At 42.4% G+C, this 27482-nt stretch overlaps 1 protein-coding gene across 10 annotated transcripts; it reads left to right on the forward strand.

Moving 5' to 3' along the window:
• The first annotated feature begins 1042 nt into the window (after positions 1–1042).
• Positions 1043–27264, forward strand: LOC124140710. Of its 10 annotated transcripts, none has more exons than XM_046508413.2 (10): positions 1043–1184; positions 5180–5299; positions 7796–8314; positions 9039–9379; positions 12875–13078; positions 14258–14423; positions 15054–15167; positions 15897–16056; positions 18504–22935; positions 23009–27264. In XM_046508413.2, exons 3-9 carry the CDS (start codon positions 7998–8000, stop codon positions 18726–18728), a joined length of 1527 nt encoding a protein of 508 aa, XP_046364369.2. In that variant the 5' UTR covers positions 1043–1184; positions 5180–5299; positions 7796–7997; the 3' UTR covers positions 18729–22935; positions 23009–27264. The 10 variants fall into 10 exon arrangements, with proteins under 10 accessions (XP_046364369.2, XP_048259470.1, XP_048259472.1 ...); XM_048403513.1 differs by lacking the exon at positions 5180–5299 and having other exon boundaries at positions 23009–24186; positions 24238–27264; XM_048403515.1 differs by lacking the exon at positions 5180–5299 and having other exon boundaries at positions 23009–24135; positions 24238–27264.
• Positions 27265–27482: the final 218 nt, after the last annotated feature.

Here is a 27482-nt window from a genome sequence, read left to right on the forward strand (position 1 = left end):
ACTATATATAGCCGTTATCTAGTTACTATATAGTTGTTACCCGGCAACTATATATAGCCATTACCTATAGTTACTATATAGACGATACCTAGTTACTATATAGGCGTTATCTAGTTACTATATAGCCGTTATCTAGTTACTTTATAGCACTTACCTAGTTACAACATAGACGTTACCTAGTTATTTATAGCCGTTAGGGACCGACCATTTGATATTCTTGGGGTGGGGGGACCGAGATTTTATCAAAGAAAGTAAATTGCCTCCGAAATCTCTTGAAAAATATAATTAAACTTCAGAGTGTTGAGAAAAAATTACTTTACCTGCCACAATAATTACATTCTCGTAAGGTAATGTTTCTCAGGTCCATACTTTGAAATATAAAAAAGATCTAGTTTTGAAGCTGTAGCTGATAAAATATCTAATTACACCCAAGATTCAATGTCACAAGGGTCAATATTTACAACGACTAGACCTTGACTTGAAATGATCCTCGAAATCGTGAAACAACGCAATATTGGCAGGCAGTCGTCTTGGGCTGGGACGGGTAACATGGGTGGGTGGTTACTGAGCAGGGCCCGTGGTTAGTCACGTGATATATTGTTTCATGACAAAAGTTCACATTTACTACATGGGTACACAAGTCAATAATGTTCGCATTTCTTCAAGACCATGAACGCATTCCTCCAGACTTATATATGTTTGAATAAAGATAAAACGTCAATCAACTTCAGGGTATATGCATGACCAGATCGTTTTATGCGTGTATCTAAATACATTTTGCTCGGGCTACTGTCAAACTATTCCCAATCGGACATTTTGTACCTATATCTTGAAACCAACAACGGGTACCCGGGTATGGTCAGGTAATAGGGGTGTGGGTGCCTGGGTAGTAAATCAGGACTCGTTCCAGACCTACAATCGTTGCTAAACTGCAAATCGCCCACAGCTCCGGTTTGTTATTGCTATTGCTGTGCCGTTTCCATTTCATTCCGGATCCCTCTTTTGTCCATTTTAATCTATTTCATGTCTCCCTCCTAGAAGAGTGCTTCCGGTTGAAAATGTCGAACCTGTCACAGTTGTGAATCAGAAGACAATTAGATGCTTCTTCACAATCTAGACTAGACAATACAAACATGAAGAGTCGTGTCTCTTAAGAAGACAGAAGTGTGTGCTGTGTTGCAAAGGTACGATACTAAAAGAAAACTCGATGTATGCGGGTTCAGCTGTGTTGTCTGTTTACCTGCTTGAAGGCCAAGATGAGGTTCGAATGGTGTTGGGATTTGCGACGTCAGTATCATTAATTTGACGCCTAGTTACGTAAACTGTACGCGAGATAATTATCTAAATTACTTTTGCAGTTTAGTGCATGTCTTTTACGAGTCAACAAACACATACTACGGGGTTGGGGTCTTTATTGCAGATGCCAAAATCAAGGATCTAAGATATCAGACACCCTGAAACACATAAACCTAAAATGAAATTAAAACAAATATATACTAAAAACTACATCGGCCACATTACAAGCAGTTATCTAAATCAAAAGAACTTTTATATGAAACATTAATTGCATGTGATTCTGTTGTTGTAGATGAAATAGAGATTCAATTGTCGTTGTTTCGGGTTGTGGTAATATCCCAATGTAACCTGAATTCGGCGTTCTCCTGTTTACGGCGATCATGTTTCTCGCGTTATTGTCCCAGAGCACGTGCAGTGTCAGAGGTCACTGGATGATATTTTCGTCAGCAGGTCACTTCGACCCTCTCGGAAAAAAATCGGCTACATATAATGGAAATAAGGAAGGTATTCTCACTATATTTACAAAAACGTTGTTGAAATATACTCTAGAAACTTATAACCATTCTTACCCTATTTAAAAGTGTTGAAAATCGTAGTACTAAACTTCTAAAAATTCGCCTTTCAGCATCGTTTGCTAAGTTAACCATGTCTGTCAACAATATATCATGTGACTGACGTCATCAGATGCCACGGGGTTAAACAAATATGGAAACATTTTGGGACATCTCTTATACTATTTTACCATTCGTTCCAATGGTTCTAAGATACCTCTTTATGTTCTTTTAGACCAGTACGACCGTTCGTGGTCATTATAGATCAAATTACAGCATTGATGACCTGTATAATGCCTATAAACTTGTTACCGAAGAAAATGTATCTGCACAGAGGGCTGAAGCTAGGTGGGGGGTTCCAGTTTCAACACTTAAAGACCGTCTTCTCGGAAATGTCAGCCTTGACACAGTCAAGTCAGGACTGATGCCTTTATTTACAGCAACACAGGAATCATTCTTGACCAGTCACATTCGGGTTATGGGGGAGATTAGCTATGGTTACCCTCGTCAGGAGACAATCAACCTTGCGAGTGACTATGCTGTCCACTGGGGATATCGGGATCGTTCTCATCCATTGAGTTTACGGTGGTTGTACAGCTTCACTGATAGATGGCCAAAACTTAAAGTACAGAAGCCACGCAAACTGGAGGCTGCAAGGGCGAGATCGGCGATATGGAGAACATTGCGAGGTATTTTGAAGAGCTGTCACATGTCATAAAGAAACACAGCTTGGACAATTCTCCTCATGCTATCTTCAACATCGACGAGACAGGCCTCTCTACCGACGATACAACACCCAAGATTGTTGCTGGTGTTAATTGCAAGGCACAGACCGTGACATCCGGGAAGTCTAAAACAGTCACGATGATTGCAGCTGTCAGTGCAGTTGGTGGGAATGTTCCTCCATATTTTGTATTTCCTGGTCAACGGATAAGAGAAGAACTGGTGTCTGAAGCAACACCTGGAGCCTCTGGCACTGTGTCTGAGACAGGATGGTCGAATACAGACGTATTCAGCACCTACATGAAGGATCACTTGGCAAAATACCTCCTAGCTCGTGACGCAGATTCACCCGTTCTTATATTATATGACGGCCACAAGAGTCACGTGTCACTTGGTTTAATTGAATGGGCAAGGCAAAATCACGTCATATTGTTTGTACTTCCACCTCATACCAGTCATCTTTTGCAACCGCTTGATATTGGGTGTTACAGTCCTGGATTAGAGCCTGTCATTCATTTCTTAGAGAAAATTCTGGGAGAGCCGTCAGTAAACACGACATATGCGGGATAGCATGTAAAGTGTTTAATTCCACTTTGACGCCTATTAACATTGTATCTTCCTTCAGAAAATCTGGGGGGCGGTCGGGTAGCCTGGTGGTTTAAGCGTTCGCTCGTCACGCCGAAGACCCGGGTTCGATTCCCGACATGGGTACAATGTGTGAAGCCCATTTCTGGTGTCCCCCGCCGTGATATTGCTGGAATATTGCTAAAAGCGGCGTAAAACCATACTCACTCACTCACTCAGAAAATCTGGAATCCACCCGTTCAACTCCGATGTTGTTGATGCCTTGCTTGTCATGCCTGCCCGGTCTTTTACCAGGCCCCACCGTCTGATTCGGAAGAAAATGCGGTTGTTGCCAATACTGATTGTGCTATACGAGATTTTCTGAAATGTCGGGGTGTTGAAGAATGTGAAAACGTTTAAACCAAGGAATACACTGAGTAAAATTGTCGGTGGGAAAGCAATAACTGACCAGACAATACTTGACAAAATTACAGCACATCGGCATAAACAGAATAAAGTAGGCAAACAGAATTGCATAAGAGGAAACGGGACAGTCAACGTGATCCATGTACTGACCAACCCACAACATCAGGCGTGGATATATCTATTGGAAAAGGCAACTCTTCCAGTAACAACAAAGCCAAGGGGAAGAGATCTAGTCGCGCAGGTGCTGCCAAAGCTACGCGCGCACCTGTAGTCCCACCTAGTGACAGTTTCACAGACAGTGAGACAGATGAAGACGAAGTCTGTTGTGTTGTCGGGAAATTCACTCCCGATGCCTTACGGTACACTGACACAATCACATTTGTAAAGCGGTCAGAGTGCAGTTAATGTGGACATTGGGTGCATCTAGTAAGAAGTTATGATTTGTCCGCACTCATACACAATTTCTTTGTGCCCACAGTGAGCCAACGGTTGAAGAGTAAAATTCATAAGTATCTTCAAATGTTCCAGTTGGAGTGACTCATTTAATATTTCTTAATTAAGTTGGAACTACGTTGAGTTCCATTGTATTTTCACCAAAAACATTCACATGTTGTGTATGAAACAATTTTGGTTTTCATCAACGGCGCACCATACATTCTTCGTGTGAAACTTCATCTCCGAAAACAGGTGACGTAGGACGCATCTCCCAAATATGGGCCACTGCAGCAATGGCGGCAAGCGACAGCTAAATTTGAAGAGTGTCGTCAGTAAAATGTGAATGAATATCCTTTGACAGATGTTTGTTGACATTAACAGAAAATTATTTAGAACGTGTATAATTTTACCCTGCACTAGTCGTACATTACCCAAAACAGGTGAAACCGGGATATCGTAACCCAAATGAATTATTTCCAATTAGAAATTTCGAAATTTTATGACACTAAAAGGATTTTTTTGTAAAACTGTTTTGCATGTAAAAATATTTCTTAATAAGACAATATTATCCTTGGAGTATACGTTACCAATCATCTTGTATTCATTTATGAGGCAATTTTATTATTCAATTATACGTTTAAAAACATTCTTTTCAGACGCCGGCCATGTTTATCGCAATTGCTCTTACTATAACGAGTGTCTGTGTGTGTCTTTGATTCACCTTATTTGGATAGGGGACAAAACAGACCTTTTTGAGATTTCATAAAACAAACTTATCACCACGCAATTATTGGATTCACATTTATAAAGTCAGCCATTTATTCTCTGTAACATTCATGACAACACAGATACATATGACTATCATCAACACACAATCAAACACTTTAAGAGCAAGCTAAGTCAACATAGCAGCTAATACTTTAGGGCATACGTCTGTCTGTGCATCCATTGGATTACCTTGTTCACAACTTACGTCTCCTTAGAAACAGAACTGATGATGACTTCATTTGTTTACGCAGGTGATATATCCCTGAAAATCGTATATTGTGTGGAATAGGGCCGAGGGCAGCTGGTGATTTATTAACCGAACAAGATGTTAGCAATAAAATGCTAGTTACCGATTGTAAATTGTTACTTTAATTATTCACAATGTCAAGATCAAAGGTCATATGATATTTTTGTAGGACACAACAGAATTCGCGGAAACAATATATGTATAACCATGTGTTAACGGCGAAGAATCACAAGATAGATAAATGCTGCAAACATATCTGCCAATGAAAACAGCTGTCACCACTGTGCTGGTAGGTTTGTTTTTTGGTCGATTTCAGAGCATGTGATTTCAGTACTTTCACTTGGACATTTAAATACTTTCTACAAATATTATGAAGTTTTCTATCTTGGAAATAGACTGAATGTATCTAGGAATTTCAAGAATTATTGTTGAAGTGTTGCTTATCGTGGCAGTGGGTAGGTAGCCTTATTGTTTGAGTGTTTGCTTGTCGTGACAGTGGGGTAGCCTTATTGTTTGAGTGTTTGCCTGTCATGGCAGTTGGGTAGCCTTATTGTTGAAGTGTTGCTTGTCATGGCAGTGGGGTAGCCTTATTGTTGGAATGTTGCTTGTCATGGCAGTGGGGTAGCCTTATTGTTGGAGTGTTTGCTTGTCGTGACAGTGGGGTAGCCTTATTGTTGGAGTGTTTGCTTGTCATGGCAGTGGGGTAGCCTTATTGTTGAAGTGTTGCTTGTCGTGGCAGTGGGGTAGCCTCATAGCTGAAGTTTTTGCTTGTCATGGCAGTGGTGTAGCCTTATTGTTGGAGTGTTTGCTTGTCATGGCAGTGGTGTAGCCTTATTGTTGGAGTGTTTGCTTGTCATGACAGTGGGGTAACCTTATTGTTGGAGTGTTTGCTTGTCATGGCAGTGGTGTAGCCTTATTGTTTGAGTGTTTGCTTGATATGACAGTGGGGTAGCCTTATTGTTGGAGTGTTTGCTTGTCATGACAGTGGGGTAGCCTTATTGTTGGAGTGTTTGCTTGTCATGACAGTGGGGTAGCCTTATTGTTGGAGTGTTTGCTTGTCATGGCAGTGGTGTAGTCTTATTGTTGGAGTGTTTGCTTGTCATGGCAGTGGGGTAGCCTTATTGTTGGAGTGTTTGCTTGTCATGACAGTGGGGTAGCCTTATTGTTGGAGTGTTTGCTTGTCATGACAGTGGGGTAGCCTTATTGTTGGAGTGTTTGCTTGTCATGGCAGTGGTGTAGCCTTAATGTTGAAGTGTTTGCTTGTCATGGCAGTGGTGTAGTCTTATTGTTGGAGTGTTTGCTTGTCATGACAGTGGGGTAGCCTTATTGTTGGAGTGTTTGCTTGTCATGACAGTGGGGTAGCCTTATTGTTGGAGTGTTTGCTTGTCATGACAGTGGGGTAGCCTTATTGTTGGAGTGTTTGCTTGTCATGACAGTGGTGTAGCCTTATTGTTGGAGTGTTTGCTTGTCGTGACAGTGGGGTAGCCTTATTGTTGGATTGTTTGCTTGTCATGACAGTGGGGTAGCCTTATTGTTGGAGTGTTTGCTTGTCGTGACAGTGGGGTAGCCTTATTGTTGGATTGTTTGCTTGTCATGACAGTGGGGTAGCCTTATTGTTGGAGTGTTTGCTTGTCATGACAGTGGGGTAGCCTTATTGTTGGAGTGTTTGCTTGTCATGACAGTGGTGTAGCCTTATTGTTGGAGTGTTTGCTTGTCATGGCAGTGGGGTAGCCTTATTGTTGGAGTGTTTGCTTGTCGTGACAGTGGGGTAGCCTTATTGTTGGAGTGTTTGCTTGTCGTGACAGTGGGGTAGCCTTATTGTTGGAGTGTTTGCTTGTCATGACAGTGGGGTAGCCTTATTGTTGGAGTGTTTGCTTGTCATGGCAGTAGGGTAGCCTTATTGTTGGAGTGTTTGCTTGTCATGGCAGTGGGGTAGCCTTATTGTTGGAGTGTTGCTTGTCATGACAGTGGGGTAGCCTTATTGTTGGAGTGTTTGCTTGTCGTGACAGTGGGGTAGCCTTATTGTTTGAGTGTTTGCTTGTCATGGCAGTGGGGTAGCTTTATTGTTGAAGTGTTGTTTGTCGTGACAGTGGGGTAGCCTTATTGTTGAAGTGTTGCTTGTCGTGGCAGTGGGGTAGCCTCATAGCTGAAGTTTTTGCTTGTCATGACAGTGGGGTAGCCTTATTGTTGGAGTGTTTGCTTGTCATGGCAGTGGTGTAGCCTTATTGTTGGAGTGTTTGTTTGTCATGACAGTGGGGTAGCCTTATTGTTGGAGTGTTTGCTTGTCATGGCAGTGGTGTAGCCTTATTGTTTGAGTGTTTGCTTGTCATAACAGTGGGGTAGCCTTATTGTTGGAGTGTTTGCTTGTCATGACAGTGGGGTAGCCTTATTGTTGGAGTGTTTGCTTGTCGTGGCAGTGGGGTAGCCTTATTGTTGGAGTGTTTGCTTGTCATGACAGTGGGGTAGCCTTATTGTTGGAGTGTTTGCTTGTCATGACAGTGGGGTAGCCTTATTGTTGGAGTGTTTGCTTGTCGTGACAGTGGGGTAGCCTTAATGTTGAAGTGTTTGCTTGTCGTGACAGTGGGGTAGCCTTAATGTTAAAATGTTCACTTGTCGTGGCAGTGGGGTAGCCTAGTTAACAAAGCGTTGGCTTTGATTTCCTACATGGGTACACTGACTGAAGTCCATGATTGCAGTCCACCCTCATATATATTCTGGAATGTTGCTAAGAATGACATAAAACTGTCTTACATTACACCTTAATTCTTTGTTCTTTCTTTTTCAGATGTATGATTATTTCTCATGACACAGCCTGTATTAAAGAATTATGTCCTAACAAATCTCCAGTAACAGCATGGTATCATCAATAGAATAATAAAGCTGATCTCTCACGAGCTGCTTGTTAAACAGCGAGGGGACAGGAGTCCACACACAACAACTGGTGTGGCACGCAACAGCTCACAGGTCACACATCTACACTTCCATAAATGCCAAATTGGCCTCTCCGAGTGATCAAAATGTCTATGAACAAGAGGAAGAAGACTCTCTTCTCCGGCTTCCTCCTAATAGGACTTGTGTATACAATCGTGCAACTGACGTACTATCAACAGGCCTACAGCCCATTACGGGTGTTGCCTAATGCTGAGAGCGAGGCAAGGCGTTTATTGAAGTTTATCACGCTCTATCACTATCAGTGCAACACCACGATAGGCAGTGGAAACGGCACAGCGTGGAAGCTGTGTGCTGAACCGGATGTTGGAGTTAATATCGATTCCACTCTTCCAAAAGTAGCTTATTCCATAGGGTGAGTACTCATTGTACGTAGCTGATATACGAGTGACACTTTGCATGCATGATATTCATGATACTGGTGGACGCCATGTGCTCATCGTGCTCAAGGACCCGTGAAGATCCGGGGTAGAAGAGGTCTTCAGCAACCCATGCTTGCCGTATAAGGCGACTAACGGGATTGGGTGGTCAGGCTCATTTGGTTGATGCATGTCATCGTATCTCAGTTGCATGGATCGATGATCATTATGTCAATCCCTGGATTGTCTGGCCCAGATTCGATTATTTACAGACCGCTGTCCTATAGCTGGAATATTGCTGAGTGCGGCGTTAAGCAACAAACAAACAAAACATAAACATCTTGCTCATGTCATTGTGTCCAAGATGTCCGACCACATTTTTATGTTATTGTTTACTGATCTTTTGCACACAAATATTCTGTATTTTGAAGTGAAAATAAGAAGAAATTTCACAGCTTAGTATATAAGTTGTATAGATTGTATTTGGCACAGACTTTATTAACAAGGTGACATTGTGCTTCTGGCATGGTTGTCGGCACAGGCAGCTTGTGTTGTATACTCCCCAAGGAGCTTATAATGAAAAAATTGAGTGCACACTGATCCATTGACTGGGGTAATATCTTGTGTAAGGAGTTTAGGGCATTATTATTATTATTATCATTATTATCATTATTGTTATTGTTATTATTATTATTATTGATTTATTTTATCTTCTTTCAGGCCAATGTGGGACTATGGATTTGAGACCCTACTTTCCAAAAACTATTCATTTCAACAATATATATTCATGCATTACTCCATTCCTGTAGCCCTAAGAAAATTAAATGGCACTCATATCTTCAAGACAGTGATTGTTCCAAATGATCCCGCCGACTTCGGTCGTAATTCATATGACACTCAGACAGTGAACAGTATTACCATGAAGCTGGGCCACACCCACATCGATATTGTGAAACTGGAGGGCTACCTGGACATGAGCGATTCACATGAAGTCTTGTTCTTCCTCGTCAAAGACAATCTTCTCAGGAATGTGCAGCAGCTTCACATCGTTCTAGACATAGGTGAGAGCTCACAGTTATATAGTGCTGAAGGGGTCGTTATAGGTGAGAGCTCACAGTTATATAGTGCTGAAGGGGTCATTATAGGTGAGAGCTCACAGTTATAAAGTGCTGAAGGGGTCGTTATAGGTGAGAGCTCACAGTTATAAAGTGCTGAAGGGGTCATTATAGGTGAGAGCTCACAGTTATAAAGTGCTGAAGGGGTCATTATAGGTGAGAGCTCACAGTTATAAAGTGCTGAAGGGGTCGTTATAGGTGAGAGCTCACAGTTATAAAGTGCTGAAGGGGTCGTTATAGGTGAGAGCTCACAGTTATAAAGTGCTGAAGGGGTCATTATAGGTGAGAGCTCACAGTTATAAAGTGCTGAAGGGGTCGTTATAGGTGAGAGCTCACAGTTATAAAGTGCTGAAGGGGTCATTATAGGTGCGAGCTCACAGTTATAAAGTGCTGAAGGGGTCATTATAGGTGGGAGCTCACAGTTATAAAGTGCTGAAGGGGTCATTATAGGTGAGAGCTCACAGTTCTAAAGTGCTGAAGGGGTCGTTATAGGTGAGAGCTCACAGTTATATAGTGCTGAAGGGATCATTATAGGTGAGAGCTCACAGTTATAAAGTGCTGAAGGGGTCGTTATAGGTGAGAGCTCACAGTTATAAAGTGCTGAAGGGGTCATTATAGGTGAGAGCTCACAGTTATAAAGTGCTGAAGGGGTCATTATAGGTGAGCTCACAGTTATATAGTGCTGAAGGGGTCATTATAGGTGAGAGCTCACAGTTATAAAGTGCTGAAGGGGTCATTATAGGTGAGAGCTCACAGTTATAAAGTGCTGAAGGGGTCATTATAGGTGAGAGCTCACAGTTATAAAGTGCTGAAGGGGTCATTATAGGTGAGAGCTCACAGTTATAAAGTGCTGAAGGGGTCATTATAGGTGAGAGCTCACAGTTATAAAGTGCTGAAGGGGTCATTATAGGTGAGAGCTCACAGTTATAAAGTGCTGAAGGGGTCGTTATAGGTGAGAGCTCACAGTTATAAAGTGCTGAAGGGGTCATTATAGGTGAGAGCTCACAGTTATAAAGTGCTGAAGGGGTCGTTGTCGGCAGAGGTACTACAGAAATGTACCCCAGGTACGTTTCTGTATTAAAAAATGTACCCTAGTCAAAATCAAATACAGAAACGTTACATGGTACCCTAAACGGTGGAGAAGTCCATATTCCCCAAACAGAAACAGAAACCGGCTCATGTTGTGGTTCCGGGTTGCCTGATTACGAGTGCATCGTGCATCGCGGAATATTAGATTCATGTACGTATGTCACTGGGTATGATCGTTTCCTTATGGCTTGCTGAAATGCAGCTTAAGAAGATAATCCCGAAGATCCCCCTGACAACCGCGTTCTGCCATGTTGAATGTAACCAGGGTTTGGCATACAGGAAGTGATGAATACCTAAAGAACCGATTACAAGCATTGCGCCCTGTGGCGGAATGGACTCATCCTAGGGTACGTTTCTGTATTTTGATTTTGTCTAGGGAACATTTCTGTATACAGAAACAAGGCTAAAACAAGGGCTGGTCAGCTCGGAATCAGTATAATATGTCTGAGTGAGGTATTCTAACTGTGACATAGCTAAAGCATTTTACAAGTTTTGGCAACTTTGGAGGTATAAATTGTAAAACAATTTTAGAGAACTAAAATTGTTATGGATGAGCCATGATGTCATTTGCTTGATAACGGTGTTAGAATCTACACCGAAACGTCGCCCAATTGTAATAAAGAAGTTGCTCATCCATAACAATTTTGTCTGAGTTAACTTCTAAATGCCACACAAAGAAATTTTAGAGAACACTAGCCAAGTGGGATTAGTTTCCGTATCTGTGCTTGTAGGCCTCTGTGTACTTATAACATTATGACAGGACAGACCGATGGATTGCTGCAAAAGGCAAGTAGAAATAATTTGTGTAGGCAGATGTTGTTTGGCCTATATATAGTCCGACTCACACATCACTTACCTTCTGACATAATATATATTAATGTGTACAGTGTTAGAAATTAGCAGTAGTCCTTGCCAAACTGGCCAATAGTTAAGGTATCATAAGGACAAGTAGAAATTTGCACTTTTCAAATGTTTTGCTATGTGTTATCATTATAAGGACTAGTGGACTAAAACTGTTAGTTTCTAACCCTGGCGCACAACCCAGGTTAACTTAATTTTAGGTGATGTTTAAAAATGTTTTGTAATGTTTGTGGGAGATGGAAAAAAAAAATTTCAAGCACAGAATTGAAGAATGACATTATATGATAAAGAGGTTATCACGCTTGTGTGTTTGAGGATGATTAATATCCTTATCAGGAATAAACACAATGTATTTAGCTTGCCAAGGCTCACTAAATACAATGTTTACTCATATTCATAATATAGGATATTTTCCATCCCCAAACACGCTCGAGTGATAACCTCCATATGTATCAAGCATACCTCATTAGCATGAATCATTACTGATCGGTACGTTGCATGAAATATACAGTCAGCAGTTACATCATCAGAAGGTGACAGTGACACAGGTGGTATATATATACAATAATTGATTAATCACATCAATACCATGCAAGGGGAAGCAACAGTTGGCAAAGCAGTCCAAGGTAAATATCAATGGATGTTGCACATAATGCAAAGCCACAGGAATACAGTTTTTATCCCCTCGGTTTGTAAAACGCAGGGATATAGCAAATTACAGCACAGCAATTACAATAGCAGCACATGATAGAGTGGTAGGACAAAATCACATGGCAGTATAAAATGTGAGAGAACTGGAAATGATGACAAGAATAATATTCATCTCGCTGCAACAGTGGCCAAATTTCCAAGATAGGCCTAGGCTATGAATCCAAGGTGAAATGTGATCTTAACACAAGAGCTGGTCTTAATGTAATGTCAGATGAAATGTGAGATGAGACAGGCATGCACACACCCGCTCCACTTATATAGTCTAACTAGTTTCCAGCACTTTCCACATAGTGACCAATCAAGTGTCACTTGAACATCACAGAATATTCCACGGTTCTATAACGCTTGACATCCATCCATGCTATTCCTAAAGTTTACAGATAATTCAAGCATCTAAATATAATAACTTCCTCACCACTGCTTACATTAAATAGTACTGCATTATCATTACTGACACTAATCATATACAAATAAAATGAAATGAACTTCTACTGAATCTCAACAGAAACAGTGTAATACAGATACAATCATTGTTCAACAATAAATTATACTGCCATATAATAGTATTCAATGGCAATGAACCAAAAGTGTGGTATAAGTAGCGAAACTCCCTTTCTAAATTTCACCAGACCGGGGGATATGTCATCTCCTGATGACTCTTGTTTGCAAGAGGGGTTGGGGGATACATTACTGTCTCAGTTTCTACCCTTGAGGTAGTGGAATATGTCGAGTATCTAACTGTCATGTCTTCTGTTGCTGGAGTTGCCGTTGTTATTTCAGACAAGATAGATGATGACTACCTGTACAACTGGTATCGCAGCCTGTACGTGTTGTTCCACGAGGCAGGCTTCCGGCTGTACCACTCGTCCGCGTCCGACCACCTGTGTCTTCAGGTCACCATGATGGAGTCCTGTCGCTACTTCATGTCCTGGGTGAAAAACCCTGGACCCAGAACATTTATACTCTACCCCCCAGCCATTGATGGTGAGTCAGTACAGAATTCTATAGGAGCATGAGAAAAAGTTAGCCAACTGAATTTCAGGGAGGTTAATTTTTAAATAATGTTTATTCACAACCGATCATTTTCTGTTTTCAGTTCAACAGGTATTCAACAAACATTTCTTTTGATCATGCACTGTCTGTCTGTCTTCAAATATGTTTTGATTTAAAACTTACTGATGTTAATATCAAGCTAAACTAGCACTGATACCTTAGTGCTCTCTGCCGAAGTTCCTTAGTGAAAAAAAACACATGGAAGGACTGATACAGGCTGCCATGTACGATGTCCAAAAAGAAGGGGGGATAGGACTTGAAGAGGGTGGGTCGTAGGACTTGAAGAGGGTGGGTCGTAGGACTTGAAGAGGATGGGTCGTAGGACTTGAAGAGGGTGGGTCGTGGGACTTGAAGAGGGTGGGTCGTGGGACTTGAAGAGGATGGGTCGTAGGACTTGAAGAGGGTGGGTCGTAGGACTTGAAGAGGGTGTGCCGTAGGACTTGAAGAGGGTGGGTGGTAGGACTTGAAGAGGGTGGGTGGTAGGACTTGAAGAGGATGGGTCGTAGGACTTGAAGAGGGTGGGTCGTAGGACTTGAAGAGGGTGGGTCGTAGGACTTGAAGAGGGTGGATCGTAGGACTCGTGGGTCATAGGACTTGAAGAGGGTAGGTCGTAGGACGTGAAGCGGCGGGGGTAGGACTTAGAGAGGGTGGGTCATAGGGCGTGAAGCGGCGGGGATAGGACTTAAAGAGGGTGGGTCGTAGGATGTGAAGAGGGTGGGTCGTAGGACTTGAAGAGGATGGGTCGTAGGACTTGAAGAGGGTGGGTCGTAGGACTTGAAGAGGGTGGATCGTAGGACTTGAAGAGGGTGGATCGTAGGACTCGTGGGTCATAGGACTTGAAGAGGGTAGGTCGTAGGACGTGAAGCGGCGGGGGTAGGACTTAGAGAGGGTGGGTCATAGGGCGTGAAGCGGCGGGGATAGGACTTAAAGAGGGTGGGTCGTAGGATGTGAAGAGGGTGGGTCGTAGGACGTTTGCTTGACGAGCAGAGTGAGCATCATGGTAATTCTTCATTGTAGCTTCCTTGTTAGAGAATCAGCATCTGCTTTAGTACAGTGTATGTAATATATTGTGATGTACCATGTTCACTATAAGGGAAAATGTCATTTCAGGATCATATGAGCTAGAAGAAAAGCGGATATTGGATTTCCTGGAACCAAGGGAGCCTAGTTGTCATGACAACACAGAGTTCATGGTTACTGGCACTAATGCTATTTCTATCTGTGTTGACATGATTCAGAAGAAATCTCAGCAGCCATGCAACATTTTCATTTTCGGGTAAACACTTTTGTTATGTGATCTGTACTGTTATCCATGTGTTCCAACTCAAGGTGGACCCTGGGGTCCTGGGAGTCTTCTCCTATGGTGTTGAAATCCAGGGAGACTCTGAATCTTTTACTTTTAGCGTCAGTATATTGACAAGGCCCCCTTGTAATGTTCCATGATGGTTATGATGTCATACCAAAGGACGTTTAAAGATGGTACTTGTTGTTACCCCGCCTGGCGCTTGGCATTTAAGGGGCTAAAACAAGGACTGGTCGGCTCGGAGTCCGTATACTGTGTCTGAGTGGGGTATTCATGTCAAACTGCGGCATGGTATCATAGTGGGCTAGCACTATAAATCAGCATCAGTCCGGACTTGTACAAGCAACCACACACATGCATGCACGTCGCTATAGAAGTGCAATAATCTTGGACGCGACATTAAACCCCATTTCCCCCCACCTATGATGTATACATGTCCTACATAAGCCTTATACTGTTGTATTGATCAGTTATTGAGATCTCTGAATTGTTTCATTGACTGCACATGAAGGCCATATTTTGTTAACTGTGGAGATGCCATAAAGACAAGAGCTGGTGAATGATAGATAATTTAACTGTGTATGATATGTATGTAATTTTCAGTGACAAGGCAGTGGCCCCACCATCCTCCCTGTCCGTCTTCAAGTCGTGTACAGTCACCACCATTTTGCCGATCAAAACTCACGATGGTCTCGACTTCAAAGTCAGGTCACACGGGTAGGAAATATTCCTGATATTATTTTGTTTTTGATATTTTGAATTATCATTTATAGGCCAGACCTGGTTTGCATATTTTGATAGCATTCCCTTGTATGCCAAGAAGCAAAAGCTGCAGCTGTTATTTAGCAGTGTTATAGTTGAAATATTACTACATAAATTGGAAATTTGTTCTTTTTCTTGTGGGGGCACGTGTGGCCCAGTCGTCTAAGGCGTCATGATTCGCTGTGCAGAGTGGCGTCCCTTGGGCACGCCAGAAACCTATGATTGTGGGTATGAATACAGGTTTGTCCCGATTATGTTTCTAGGTTTACCAGCACTATACCCGTGCTCGTGGGTTTCATCGAAGTGGTAAACCTCTGGGACCTGCATCACTTAGGGCTTTCCTCCCGCATTAAGCTGATACAGCTGGAATACTGTTAAAAGCGTTGTTAAACCCAACTCACTCACTCACTCTTTTTCTTGTTTTTACACTTTTCCAAACTTTACTTCTGGAAAAAGAATATTTGGAAAATAATAACAAATATCTCCCGAAATAATCAGTGGTCTCCAATATTTGACAAATATTATGTTTGGATAACACTTTCTTAATAAAGTACAAATTCTAGTACTTTTGGTGGTTCAGTCCCATCTGGGATTCGAACCCACACTCTCAGAGTGAGGCACCTAATTGCCAGCACATCATATATATAATAACATGCACTTTATTTGTTACATTTCTCCTTGCAGTCCTCGTGACAAAACATCTTCCCAGTCCGAAGTGACAGTGTCTTTATCTGACCTGGTGTCGCAACATCTAAATGCCAGGCACATCAACATCATCTACATCTCTCTCCCACACCTCTTCTGGGACATCATCACCGCCATGCTGGATATGGGAGCTCTCGAGGTGGGTCACCGGGGGAATATGTACTCACCAACAACAGTAACGGATGTTTAGTATGCAGTCATTGTCTTCATTAGTCATTGATTATGGAGTTCAGATCCATGTCGGAGACCTGTGAAGATCCGGGGTAGAATAGGTCTTCAGCAACCTATGCTTGCCGTAAAAGACGACTATGCTTGTCGTAAGAGGCGACTCATGGAATAGAGTGGTCAGGCTCCCTGACTTGTTTGATGCATGTCATCATAACCATGTGGATTGATGCTAATGATGTCAAACACTGGATTGTCTGGTCCAGACTTGATTATTTTCAGACTGCCGTCATATAGCTGGATTATTGCTAAGTGTGGCATTAAACAAGAAACAAATAAACAAATAACAAACCATGTCGGTGGTCCAACGTTGATCTGGACTATGTCACATGACATGAGGGTCCGGAAAGGCTCAAGGTTAACCATCCTTGTCATCGGGACTTTACAAAGTGGGTATCCGGTGGACACAATGTTGGACCTAGCTCATTGTTTGTAATGGTATCCCTGTGGTGCACAGTTTTGTTCGAAAATTGCGCAGTTGGAAGCAAACTGAAAATATGACATAAATCATAGTGAGATTGATTTTTTTGTGGTAGATGAAGACAAAAACATTTTTTAGAAGAATTTTTTTTGTTATTTTAGGCGAGACCAATTTAATTGCTAGGATTACAGATCCGCCGACAACATTTTTCGCCAAATCGGAAAAATAAATAAATGAAATTCTATCATATTTTTTTTTAATATTCTACCCGACATCCGACATCGATCGATAAGCCTTGTTGTGAGAGTACACATGTTAGGGGAAGAAACTCTAGTTTTTAACTAAAATTCCTTACACAAATGTGTCGGCAAATTCCATTGGTCGTTCCACGCGAACATAGCCAATCGAATGCGTACTCTCAATTACAAGTGTTTCCCGCATGCGCACAGCGTGTATTGAATATGCCGGGACCATGTGTAGGACATGGGGTGTCAGTTTGGGTGTTTTAATGCCTTTTATTATCTGGTGTCTTTAGACAATGTCAGCAAAGTATTTCAGCGTAAGCGTTCTGAAGGGTAGTGTGTGCTTATCAAAGTGAATCATGGAAAGTCCACTGGATGACACAGTTGGTGATTTGGCGACGAAAGCCATATCGTCAATCGCCGATGGAGATGGACTTTCTATTCAAGAGGTGCATGCAACAGAATCTAAGGCTGGTTCCTACGGGAATATTGTCGAACTTACAACACCTATGCAAGTTTTAGCAGACTTTGGACTAAATTATGTGACAGTGGTGGCAAAATCGAGAATAAACAAGGGCTATTTAATTTAAGTGCATTCCACATGTTAGCATAACACTTCAGCCATGAGTGTTACCTGATCATCTAACACGATAAAGTTATACTGGACAGAGTATTTCAAGTACTTGTATGTGCCAAATGTATATTTGTTTTGAAGCCAAGTGCTGTTTTAATTTCAGTGTATTTCACATTGTTTCTATATTTTTAAAATACAATAAAACTTTAATAAGTTAAAAGCCTGGTGTTGAAGTCTACCTGCTTGTGGAAAACTGCCAAAAGATACCTGTAAACCTTGGTCATCAGTAAGGAGTGTCATTAGATAAAGGGACTATAGTGCATTGCTTGCAACATGCGTGGTGGGTAATACTGAAATACTTTTGTAGCTTCTGTGGCACAAGTGAGGGATTTTTTTTATTTTTTTTTATTTCCTCCTATCAGCATTCCTGCCTCCTAAAATCCGTAATACCTGCAAAAGAAAATTCTCTCAAGTACTTTTTTTTTTTTTTTACATTCCCTCCTCCATTCAGCCACTCTACCCGAAAAAATCCGTAATCCTAGCAATTAAATTGGTCTGGCCTTATCATGATTAAATGTTTTGTGTGTTTTCTTCTGATGAAATGTGTAAATTATTTCTGATACATTATTTGACAAATTCAAAACAAGCGTCATGCTTTCATGTTCTTCCAACTTCTACCAAAGACTTAATATGTTTCAAAATGTTTTATTATTTATTTTATCCTCTTATTTTTTTAAAATGAGAAATTTCTGAAACAATTCTTCTCAAGATGTTTTTTTTTTCAACATGTTCCTTTTCTTGGTGGGCACAGTTGGTCGTCTAAGTTACCGCAATTGGCTGTGTCGAGTTGCGTCCCTTGGGCATGCCAGAAACGTATGATTGGGGGTTGGATTCCTGGTTCGCCCTGATTATGTTTCTAGGTTTGTCAGCACCTTACCTGTGTTTGTTGGTTTTACCAAAGTGGTAAATGTCTGAGACCTGCATCACTTCGGGAATTCCTCCCACATGAAGTTGATATGCCATGATATAACTGAAATACTGTTAAGAGTGGCATTAAGACTCACTCACTCACTCACTCTTTCACTCACTCACTCACTCACTCACTCACTCGCTTTTTTCCCCAGCTTGTGGATCAGATCACCTCCGACATTGTTGTGTTCGACTCTCTCACTGAAAGTAGTCCCATGGACATCCGCAGGAAGTACAGCGAACTCAAGAGAATTGAAGCCTACAAGTTGAAACTGTACGAGATTACAAAGTTTACCACCAAGACTCTGTACTTCCAGCAACAGAAGTCCTTATTTGGAGCCTGCTGTTACAGAGTGTCGTTTATCAAGTCCAGCTTTTGAAACAGACTTGGTTATATTGGGCAGGTGGATGATTCTTATGTCATCACAAACTCATATATTTATTGGTATTACCTGATCGCGGTTTTGTTGTCAGTCGTAATTTCTTGCCAAAAGTACATTACACAGCACCACTCTCCTCATAATGAATAAAGCACATTTGCAGCAGTACCCATGGTACAGATTGGACAAGAGAATATTAGAGTCATCCACTGACTTAATAGCTTCTGCAAATCTCATGAATCCCCTAAAATGATTACCATGGTACTTGACAGTCACGTGAAGCTTGACAGTTCATGTCAACTCCGACAGGGTCCTCCAGAGCACCTGCAGGTCATGTGAACTCCGACAGGCACCTCCAGAGCACCTGCAGGTCATGTGAACTCCGACAGGCACCTCCAGAGCACCTGCAGGTCATGTGAACTACGACAGGGTCCTCCAGAGCACCTGCAGGTCATGTGAACTCCGACAGGCTCCTCCAGAGAACCTTCAGGTCATGTGAACTCCGACAGGGTCCTCCAGAGCACCTGCAGGTCATGTGAACTCTGACTGGCTCCTCCAGAGCATCTGCAGGTCATGTGAACTCTGACAGGGTCCTCCAGAGCACCTGCAGGTCATGTGAACTCCGACAGGGGCCTCCAGAGCACCTGCAGGTCATGTGAACTCCGACAGGGGCCTCAAGGGCACCTGCAGGTCTCATGTGGCCACCATGTCTGTTACATTCAGGATGCAGGTACATCAGTCTCGTGGTAGAGCATGTGCTGAAATAAACATCAGCTGGATATAGCGATCGACCAATCACAGGCCTAGCAGCATGATTCATATTTTAGGGTACAAAGGTACCATTATGTATGCATATATTGGGTTGACTGGTTTGTAGTGTGGAACGCAACCTAGGGTTTATGACACTACTATCTGGGACATAAGGGACAGTTAACATTGGAAAACCCCAGTTATTTCCTGCTGAAGCTGTTTACCTTGACTTCCGTTTGTGAGATCTTTGTAGACTGGTACTCCTTGTTGCTGTTGACAACATGTCCATCTATGGCGTCATCAGCAGCATGTTACCATGGTTACCCAGGCAGCTTTCCCATTCACAGGGTCAGTAGTAAGCAGGTTCTTGTCAGAGGCTTGATTTGGAGGTATTTATGTTCGGGTAACAGCTGCAAGTTAGAAAGTAATTTCTTCATACATGTATGAATTATTGTCACCATGATTTGAAATGTTGAGGTGAGTTCCTTCTTATGATGCTGTCTGCAGGGACCCTGTGCTCTAATGCTCTGTGACATAAGCCTTCAGGTCTACAAGGACCCTGTATTCTAATGATCTGTGACATAAGCCTACAGGTCTGCAGGGACCTTGTGTTCAAATGCTCTATGACATAAGCCTGCATGTCTGCAGAGACCTTGTGATTTAATGCTCTGTGACATAAGCCTGCAGGTCTGCAGGGACCTTGTGTTCTAATGCTTGGTGACATAAGCCTGCAGGTCTGCAGGGACCCTGTATTCTAATGCTCTGTGACATAAGCCTTCAGGTCTACAAGGACCTTGTGTTCTAATGATCTGTGACATAAGCCTACAGGTCTGCAGGGACCTTGTGTTCAAATGCTCTATGACATAAGCCTGCATGTCTGCAGAGACCTTGTGATTTAATGCTCTGTGACATAAGCCTGCAGGTCTGCAGGGACCTTGTGTTCTAATGCTTGGTGACATAAGCCTGCAGGTCTGCAGGGACCCTGTATTCTAATGCTCTGTGACATAAGCCTGCAGGTCTGCAGGGACCTTGTGTTCTAATGCTTGGTGACATAAGCCTGCAGGTCTGCAGGGACCCTGTATTCTAATGCTCTGTGACATAAGCCTTCAGGTCTACAAGGACCTTGTGTTCTAATGATCTGTGACATAAGCCTACAGGTCTGCAGGGACCTTGTGTTCAAATGCTCTATGACATAAGCCTGCATGTCTGCAGAGACCTTGTGATTTAATGCTCTGTGACATAAGCCTGCAGGTCTGCAGGGACCTTGTGTTCTAATGCTTGGTGACATAAGCCTGCAGGTCTGCAGGGACCCTGTATTCTAATGCTCTGTGACATAAGCCTTCAGGTCTACAAGGACCTTGTGTTCTAATGATCTGTGACATAAGCCTACAGGTCTGCAGGGACCTTGTGTTCAAATGCTCTATGACATAAGCCTGCATGTCTGCAGAGACCTTGTGATTTAATGCTCTGTGACAAAAGCCTGCAGGTCTGCAGGGACCTTGTGTTCTAATGCTTGGTGACATAAGCCTGCAGGTCTGCAGGGACCCTGTATTCTAATGCTCTGTGACATAAGCCTGCAGGTCTGCAGGGACCTTGTGTTCTAATGCTTGGTGACATAAGCCTGCAGGTCTGCAGGGACCCTGTATTCTAATGCTCTGTGACATAAGCCTTCAGGTCTACAAGGACCTTGTGTTCTAATGATCTGTGACATAAGCCTACAGGTCTGCAGGGTTCTTGTGTTCAAATGCTCTATGACATAAGCCTGCATGTCTGCAGAGACCTTGTGATTTAATGCTCTGTGACATAAGCCTGCAGGTCTGCAGGGACCTTGTGTTCTAATGCTTGGTGACATAAGCCTGCAGGTCTGCAGGGACCCTGTATTCTAATGCTCTGTGACATAAGCCTGCAGGTCTGCAGGGACCCTGTGTTCTAGTGCTCGGTGATATAAGCCTTCAGGTCTACAGGGACCTTGGGTTTTAATGCTCTGTGTTATAACCCTACAGGTCTGCAGGGACCTTGTGTTCTTATGCTCTATAACATAAGCCTGCAGGTCTGCAGGGACAGCGTTCTTATGCTCTATGGTATAAGCCTGCATGTGTGCAGGGACCTTGTGATTTAATGCTCTGTGACATAAGCCTGCAGGCCTGCAGGGACCTTGTGTTCTAATGCTTGGTGACATAAGCCTACAGGTCATCAGGGACCCTGTGTTCTAATGCTTGGTGACATAAGCCTACAGGTCATCAGGGACCCTGTGTTCTAATGCATGGTGACATAAGCCTGCAGGTCTGCAGAGACCTTGTGATTTAATGCTCTGTGACATAAGCCTGCAGGTCTGCAGGGACCTTGTGATTTAATGCTCTGTGACATAAGCCTGCAGGTCTGCAGGGACCTTGTGTTCTAATGCTTGGTGACATAAGCCTGCAGGTCTGCAGGGACCCTGTATTCTAATGCTCTGTGACATAAGCCTGCAGGTCTGCAAGGACCTTGTGTTCTAATGCTCAGTGACATAAGCATGCAGGTCTGCAGGGACAGCGTTCTTATGCTCTATGGTATAAGCCTGCATGTGTGCAGGGACCTTGTGATTTAATGCTCTGTGACATAAGCCTGCAGGCCTGCAGGGACCTTGTGTTCTAATGCTTGGTGACATAAGCCTACAGGTCATCAGGGACCCTGTGTTCTAATGCTTGGTGACATAAGCCTACAGGTCATCAGGGACCCTGTGTTCTAATGCATGGTGACATAAGCCTGCAGGTCTGCAGGGACCCTGTGTTCTAATGCTTGGTGACATAAGCCTGCAGGTCTGCAGGGACCTTGTGTTTTAATGCTCTGTGTTATAAGCCTGCAGGTCTGCAGGGACCCTGTGTTCTAATGCTTGGTGACATAAGCCTACAGTTCTGCAGGGACCCTGTGTTCTAATGCTTGGTGACATAAGCCTGCAGGTCTGCAGGGACCTTGTGTTTTAATGCTCTGTGTTATAAGCCTGCAGGTCTGCAGGGACCTTGTGTTTTAATGCTCAGTGACATAACCCTGCAGGTCTGCAGGGACCTTGTGTTCTAATGCTCTGTGGTATAATATAACCCTGCAGGTCTGCAGGGACCTTGTGTTTTAATGCTCTATGACATAAGCCTGCAGGTCTACAGGGACCCTGTGTTCTAATGCTCTATGGTATGAGCCTGGGAGAGTAATAAAATCAAAAGCTTGTCTTTGCTCATACAAGATAGGCATGTAGGTACCCATACAAGAAACATCTTTTCCCAGGACAGTCCAGTACATCAAAGGCATGTAGGTACTCATACAAGATACATCTTTCCCCTGGACAGTCCAGTACATCAAAGGCATGTAGGTACTCATACAAGTTACATCTTTCCCCTGGACAGTCCAGTACATCAAAGGCATGTAGGTACTCATACAAGATACATCTTTCCCCTGCACGGTCCAGTACATCAAAGGCATGTAGGTACTCAGGCATGTAGGTACTCATACAAGTTACATCTTTCCCCTGGACAGTCCAGTACATCAAAGGCATGTAGGTACTCATACAAGATACATCTTTCCCCTGGTTGGTCCAGTACATCAAAGGCATGTAGGTACTCAGGCATGTAGGTACTCATACAAGATACATCTTTCCCCTGGACAGTCAAGTACATCAAACATAAATCTGTTCCCACAATGATAGCATTAAGGAAGACCAAAACCCTATTGGCATGTCCAGTAAATGGGGGGTGGTCAGGTAGCCTTGTGTTGGAATATTGCTAAAAGTGGCGTAAAACCATACTCACTCACTCACTCACTCCAGTAAATGGGTTTGATGCCCACATGATAAACCAGCAGTTTGTCTGCCCCAGTGATGTTGCAGAGTTCATTGTGTAACCCCAATCTTTCACACATTCACTCACTTGACCAATGGAATCATTTCATAACATCAGCACTATTTCATGCTTCACCTGTTTGGTTAAGCTCCTTGTAGGGCAGTAGGAGATCAGTGTGTGGAGTTTACCATGTACTGATCGCCATGTTGGTTGTTATGATAATATCAGCATAGATATATTTTATTCAAGTTGTCTACATGTGACTGTATGGTGTTTCCGTGTCTGTGTGTCCCATGTGTTGCATGTTTCTTCTATCATCTTATAATGGTCATGTACTGAGGATGAAGTACTGGTAGTTGACCCTTCGCCAATACCTTATAATGGTCATTTGACAGGTTGAAGTAGTGAAGGTCGATCTCCGGACCTTATAATGGTCATTTGACAGGTTGAAGTAGTGAAGGTCGATCTCCGGACCTTATAATGGTCATTTGACAGGTTGAAGTAGTGAAGGTCGATCTCCGGACCTTATAATGGTCATGTGACAGGTTGAAGTAGTGAAGGTCGATCTCCGGACCTTATAATGGTCATGTGACAGGTTGAAGTAGTGGAGGTCGATCTCCGATACCTTATAATGGTCATGTGACAGGTTGAAGTAGTGAAGGTCGATCTCCGGACCTTATAATGGTCATGTGACAGGATGAAGTAGTTAGGTTGATCTCCACTACCTTATAATGGTCATGTGACAGGTTGAAGTAGTGGAGGTCGACATCCGATACCTTATAATGGTCATGTGACAGGTTGAAGTACTGGAGGTTGATCTCCAATACCTTATAATGGTCATGTGACAGGTTGAAGTAGTGGAGGTCGACATCCGATACCTTATAATGGTCATGTGACAGGTTGAAGTAGTGGAGGTCGACATCCGGTACCTTATAATGGTCATGTGACAGGATGAAGTAGTTAGGTTGATCTCCACTACCTTATAATGGTCATGTGACAGGTTGAAGTAGTGGAGGTCGACATCCGATACCTTATAATGGTCATGTGACAGGTTGAAGTAGTGGAGGTCGATCTCCGATACCTTATAATGGTCATGTGACAGGTTGAAGTAGTGGAGGTCGACATCCGATACCTTATAATGGTCATGTGACAGGTTGAAGTAGTGGAGGTCGATCTCCGATACCTTATAATGGTCATGTGACAGGTTGAAGTAGTGGAGGTCGATCTCCGATACCTTATAATGGTCATGTGACAGGTTGAAGTAGTGGAGGTTGATCTCCGATACCTCATAATGGTCATGTGCCAGGTTGAAGTAGTGGAGGTCGATCTCTGATACCTTATAATGTCATGTGACAGGTTGAAGTAGTGGAGGTCGATCTCTGATACCTTATAATGGTCATGTGACAGGATGAAGTGCTGTTCAAGCATCACCCACCCCCCTCAAGATAACTAGAGACCAGTGTGAGACAATATTCTCATGTGGAATGTGGTTTAAGAAAGACTATATATAGTTTACACCCCCTGTGTGATGGAGTCCTGATATGGAGGTCTACCTGTGAGATTACACAAGCTGGATAATGGCACAGTCTTCCATAGATTGTGTGGCCAGTTGTTGTCATATGAAGCGTCATGTCTGGCCTAGTGAACAGTAGGGACTTGCTTCAGGTTATGTCTTTGTTAGTTGTTTCAACGTGCCCGATGTTGCTGCTGCTACTACATGTGTTTCTGTTGTATGACACGAGAAGGTCACACCAACTCTTTAATATTATTTCACAGAAAAGCCTTCCCTAATTTAGACAAATAAAAAAGATTTTATTAATCTAAAACAATTTCTTTTGTATTAAAAGAATAATAGCAGATCTTTTTGTTTGTATTTCTGTTATTATTTTATTTCAAAAGAGTTGTGGGAAATTAAAAATAAATCAACTCTGACAACATATTTGTTATTTTGCGGACTTCATGTTTGATTACTGGAAATAGATCTTTCCAAGTGAGACAGTTGGTGTGCCCTAGGTGAGCTAACATTCTCGTATACTAACTGTCGCAATCACTGAACCGTCTTTGTCATGCTATGTATCGCTGTGATAATACATCTGGTCATAATGGAACGTGGACATTACTACGTGTAGGAGATGCCCTGTGGGTTGCTGCTTCATTTCCTATTGAGATATACTGCATCATTCTTTGTCCATGTGAAGATTGGGAAACATGGTATAGGTCATATTGATCATAGAGCTCACAGGCATTATTATTACCCTTGTCAATGGATCCGAGTGCTCTTGATTCTCAGCTCCCTTGGGAGTATACAACCCTAGCTGCCTGTGAGGCGCGAGAAGGTTAACCGTCATATTACCATATCATTCTACTGGTAGAAATGTGTGTTATTCACATGCTCCATAAACTGAACTGCATCTTGTCCCAAGAACTTTCATTGACAATGTGTATTATGCTAATTCTTGGTACAGTTGGACAATGTACGCTTATTAAGATCATTTTTTAGTCGAAAAATGTTTTAGCGGAACTCTTTGAAAAGGGTCATTTTTCATGTTTTATATTTTGCAAACTTTGCTTTGTTGAACAAGAACTTCCTGGGTGAGAGGTCAGGAGCTGACGGAGATGCAGGGAAGCACCGAGCTTCACTTTGTAGACCATGGTAGACATCCAATCATTGTTGTAGTTATTCATGATGATTCTAAGTGGACACAACAGCCATCAGTTGGTAGGAATTCATTGTTAAACACTGAGCATTAAATCATTGATCAAAGGCATTAAACATCCAAGGGTAATCAACGTGCATCCTATCATTATTCCTTGGGGCCGTCCAAAACATGTTGAGTACAAGACAAGGGGATATGATTGTTCGTATAAAGTTGTTTTGAGTAAGAAATGGGGAAGTGGCTCGGTCCTCGAAGGTGTTCTGTAGGGTTACCTCCCTTAGGCTGCTGGAAATGTACCGCGATCTGTTCATGGGGACATGGGTGGCCCAGTGGAACAGGTTGTTGCTGTTCGACCATGCATTGTTGTGTCCCTTAGTTTAGTTTTTTAAACCTGATGCAAATATATTTTTTCCAGGTATTTTGGGAGGACATTTTTTTTTCTTAGTCAGGTGGATCCCTAGAACCATCGGTCAGAAACAGTTTTCTGGTGTGAGTGAAACATGTTTGACAGGAAAGTATCATGAAACCCATAACCTAATTCCCTCTGGCTGGAACTCCAGAATACTATTACCCCTACAACTGTTTTGATACTCTGCTAATGTTTACTATCGACTTTTGACCTTTGTAGTTCAAGATTCGTTTTTTTTAAAGGGGCTCTTGATATTGCAATTTCAAAAGAAACGTGTGATTATATTTTATTGAAGTTTTGTGGTCGGCAAATTGTGGGTATTTGTGTATTTTATTTTGAAATGGATATACAAGTCCTTTATGAAAACCATCCCTGTATTTATATGTTTATCTGTGTTTGTTTTTATTTGTGTAAGGTTAATCTTGTGGTGCTGCATCTGTGTGGCTGGTATGATCATTAGTATTCCTTACAGTGTCAGTGTGTCCTACCAGTTGTCCACATTGTCTCTGATTAGGCAGGTTCTTGCAAAAACATCTAAAAATATTCACTTACATAATCATGATAATAGCAGCTGGAAGATTACAAGTAGTTACTGAAATATTTCAAGTCTCATCTAACTGTGATGACTTCAGCTCTTGTCCAAGAAAAGATGTTTCCTTTTTCAGCCAGTGTCAAGATATTTCCAGTAACCATGGCAACACCACATTTGCCGGTCCTATTTTTGTAGAGATTTACACCACTTCTCTGTGTTTCTGGAATGAACTTTTATCACAGGAAATGTGAAGATGGAGACACCAAGATTCTGTAATATAAACAATTCGCCATCATCATGTCTGTTTTTACAGGAACCTTCTTCAAAACATTGATCATGATCATTTGTAGTGATGTTCAAGTAATAAATTGATATACAACATAAGTGTCCTTGTGATAATGACCACCTCCATGGTCTTGTGGTAGAGCGTCCACCTGGAAAGCGAAAGGTCAAGGGTTCAATCCCTATAGACGTTAAAAGATGGTACTTGTTGTAACCCTGCCTTGTGCTCGAGATTAAGTGGCAAAAACAGCGACTGGTTGGCTCCGAGTCAGTATAAATGTCTGAGTGGGATATTCATGTTACACTGTGGCACTT

This window comes from Haliotis rufescens, unplaced genomic scaffold (assembly GCF_023055435.1).
Source record: "Haliotis rufescens isolate VD_foot unplaced genomic scaffold, xgHalRufe1.0.p SCAF_3, whole genome shotgun sequence".
NCBI lineage: Eukaryota > Metazoa > Mollusca > Gastropoda > Lepetellida > Haliotidae > Haliotis > Haliotis rufescens.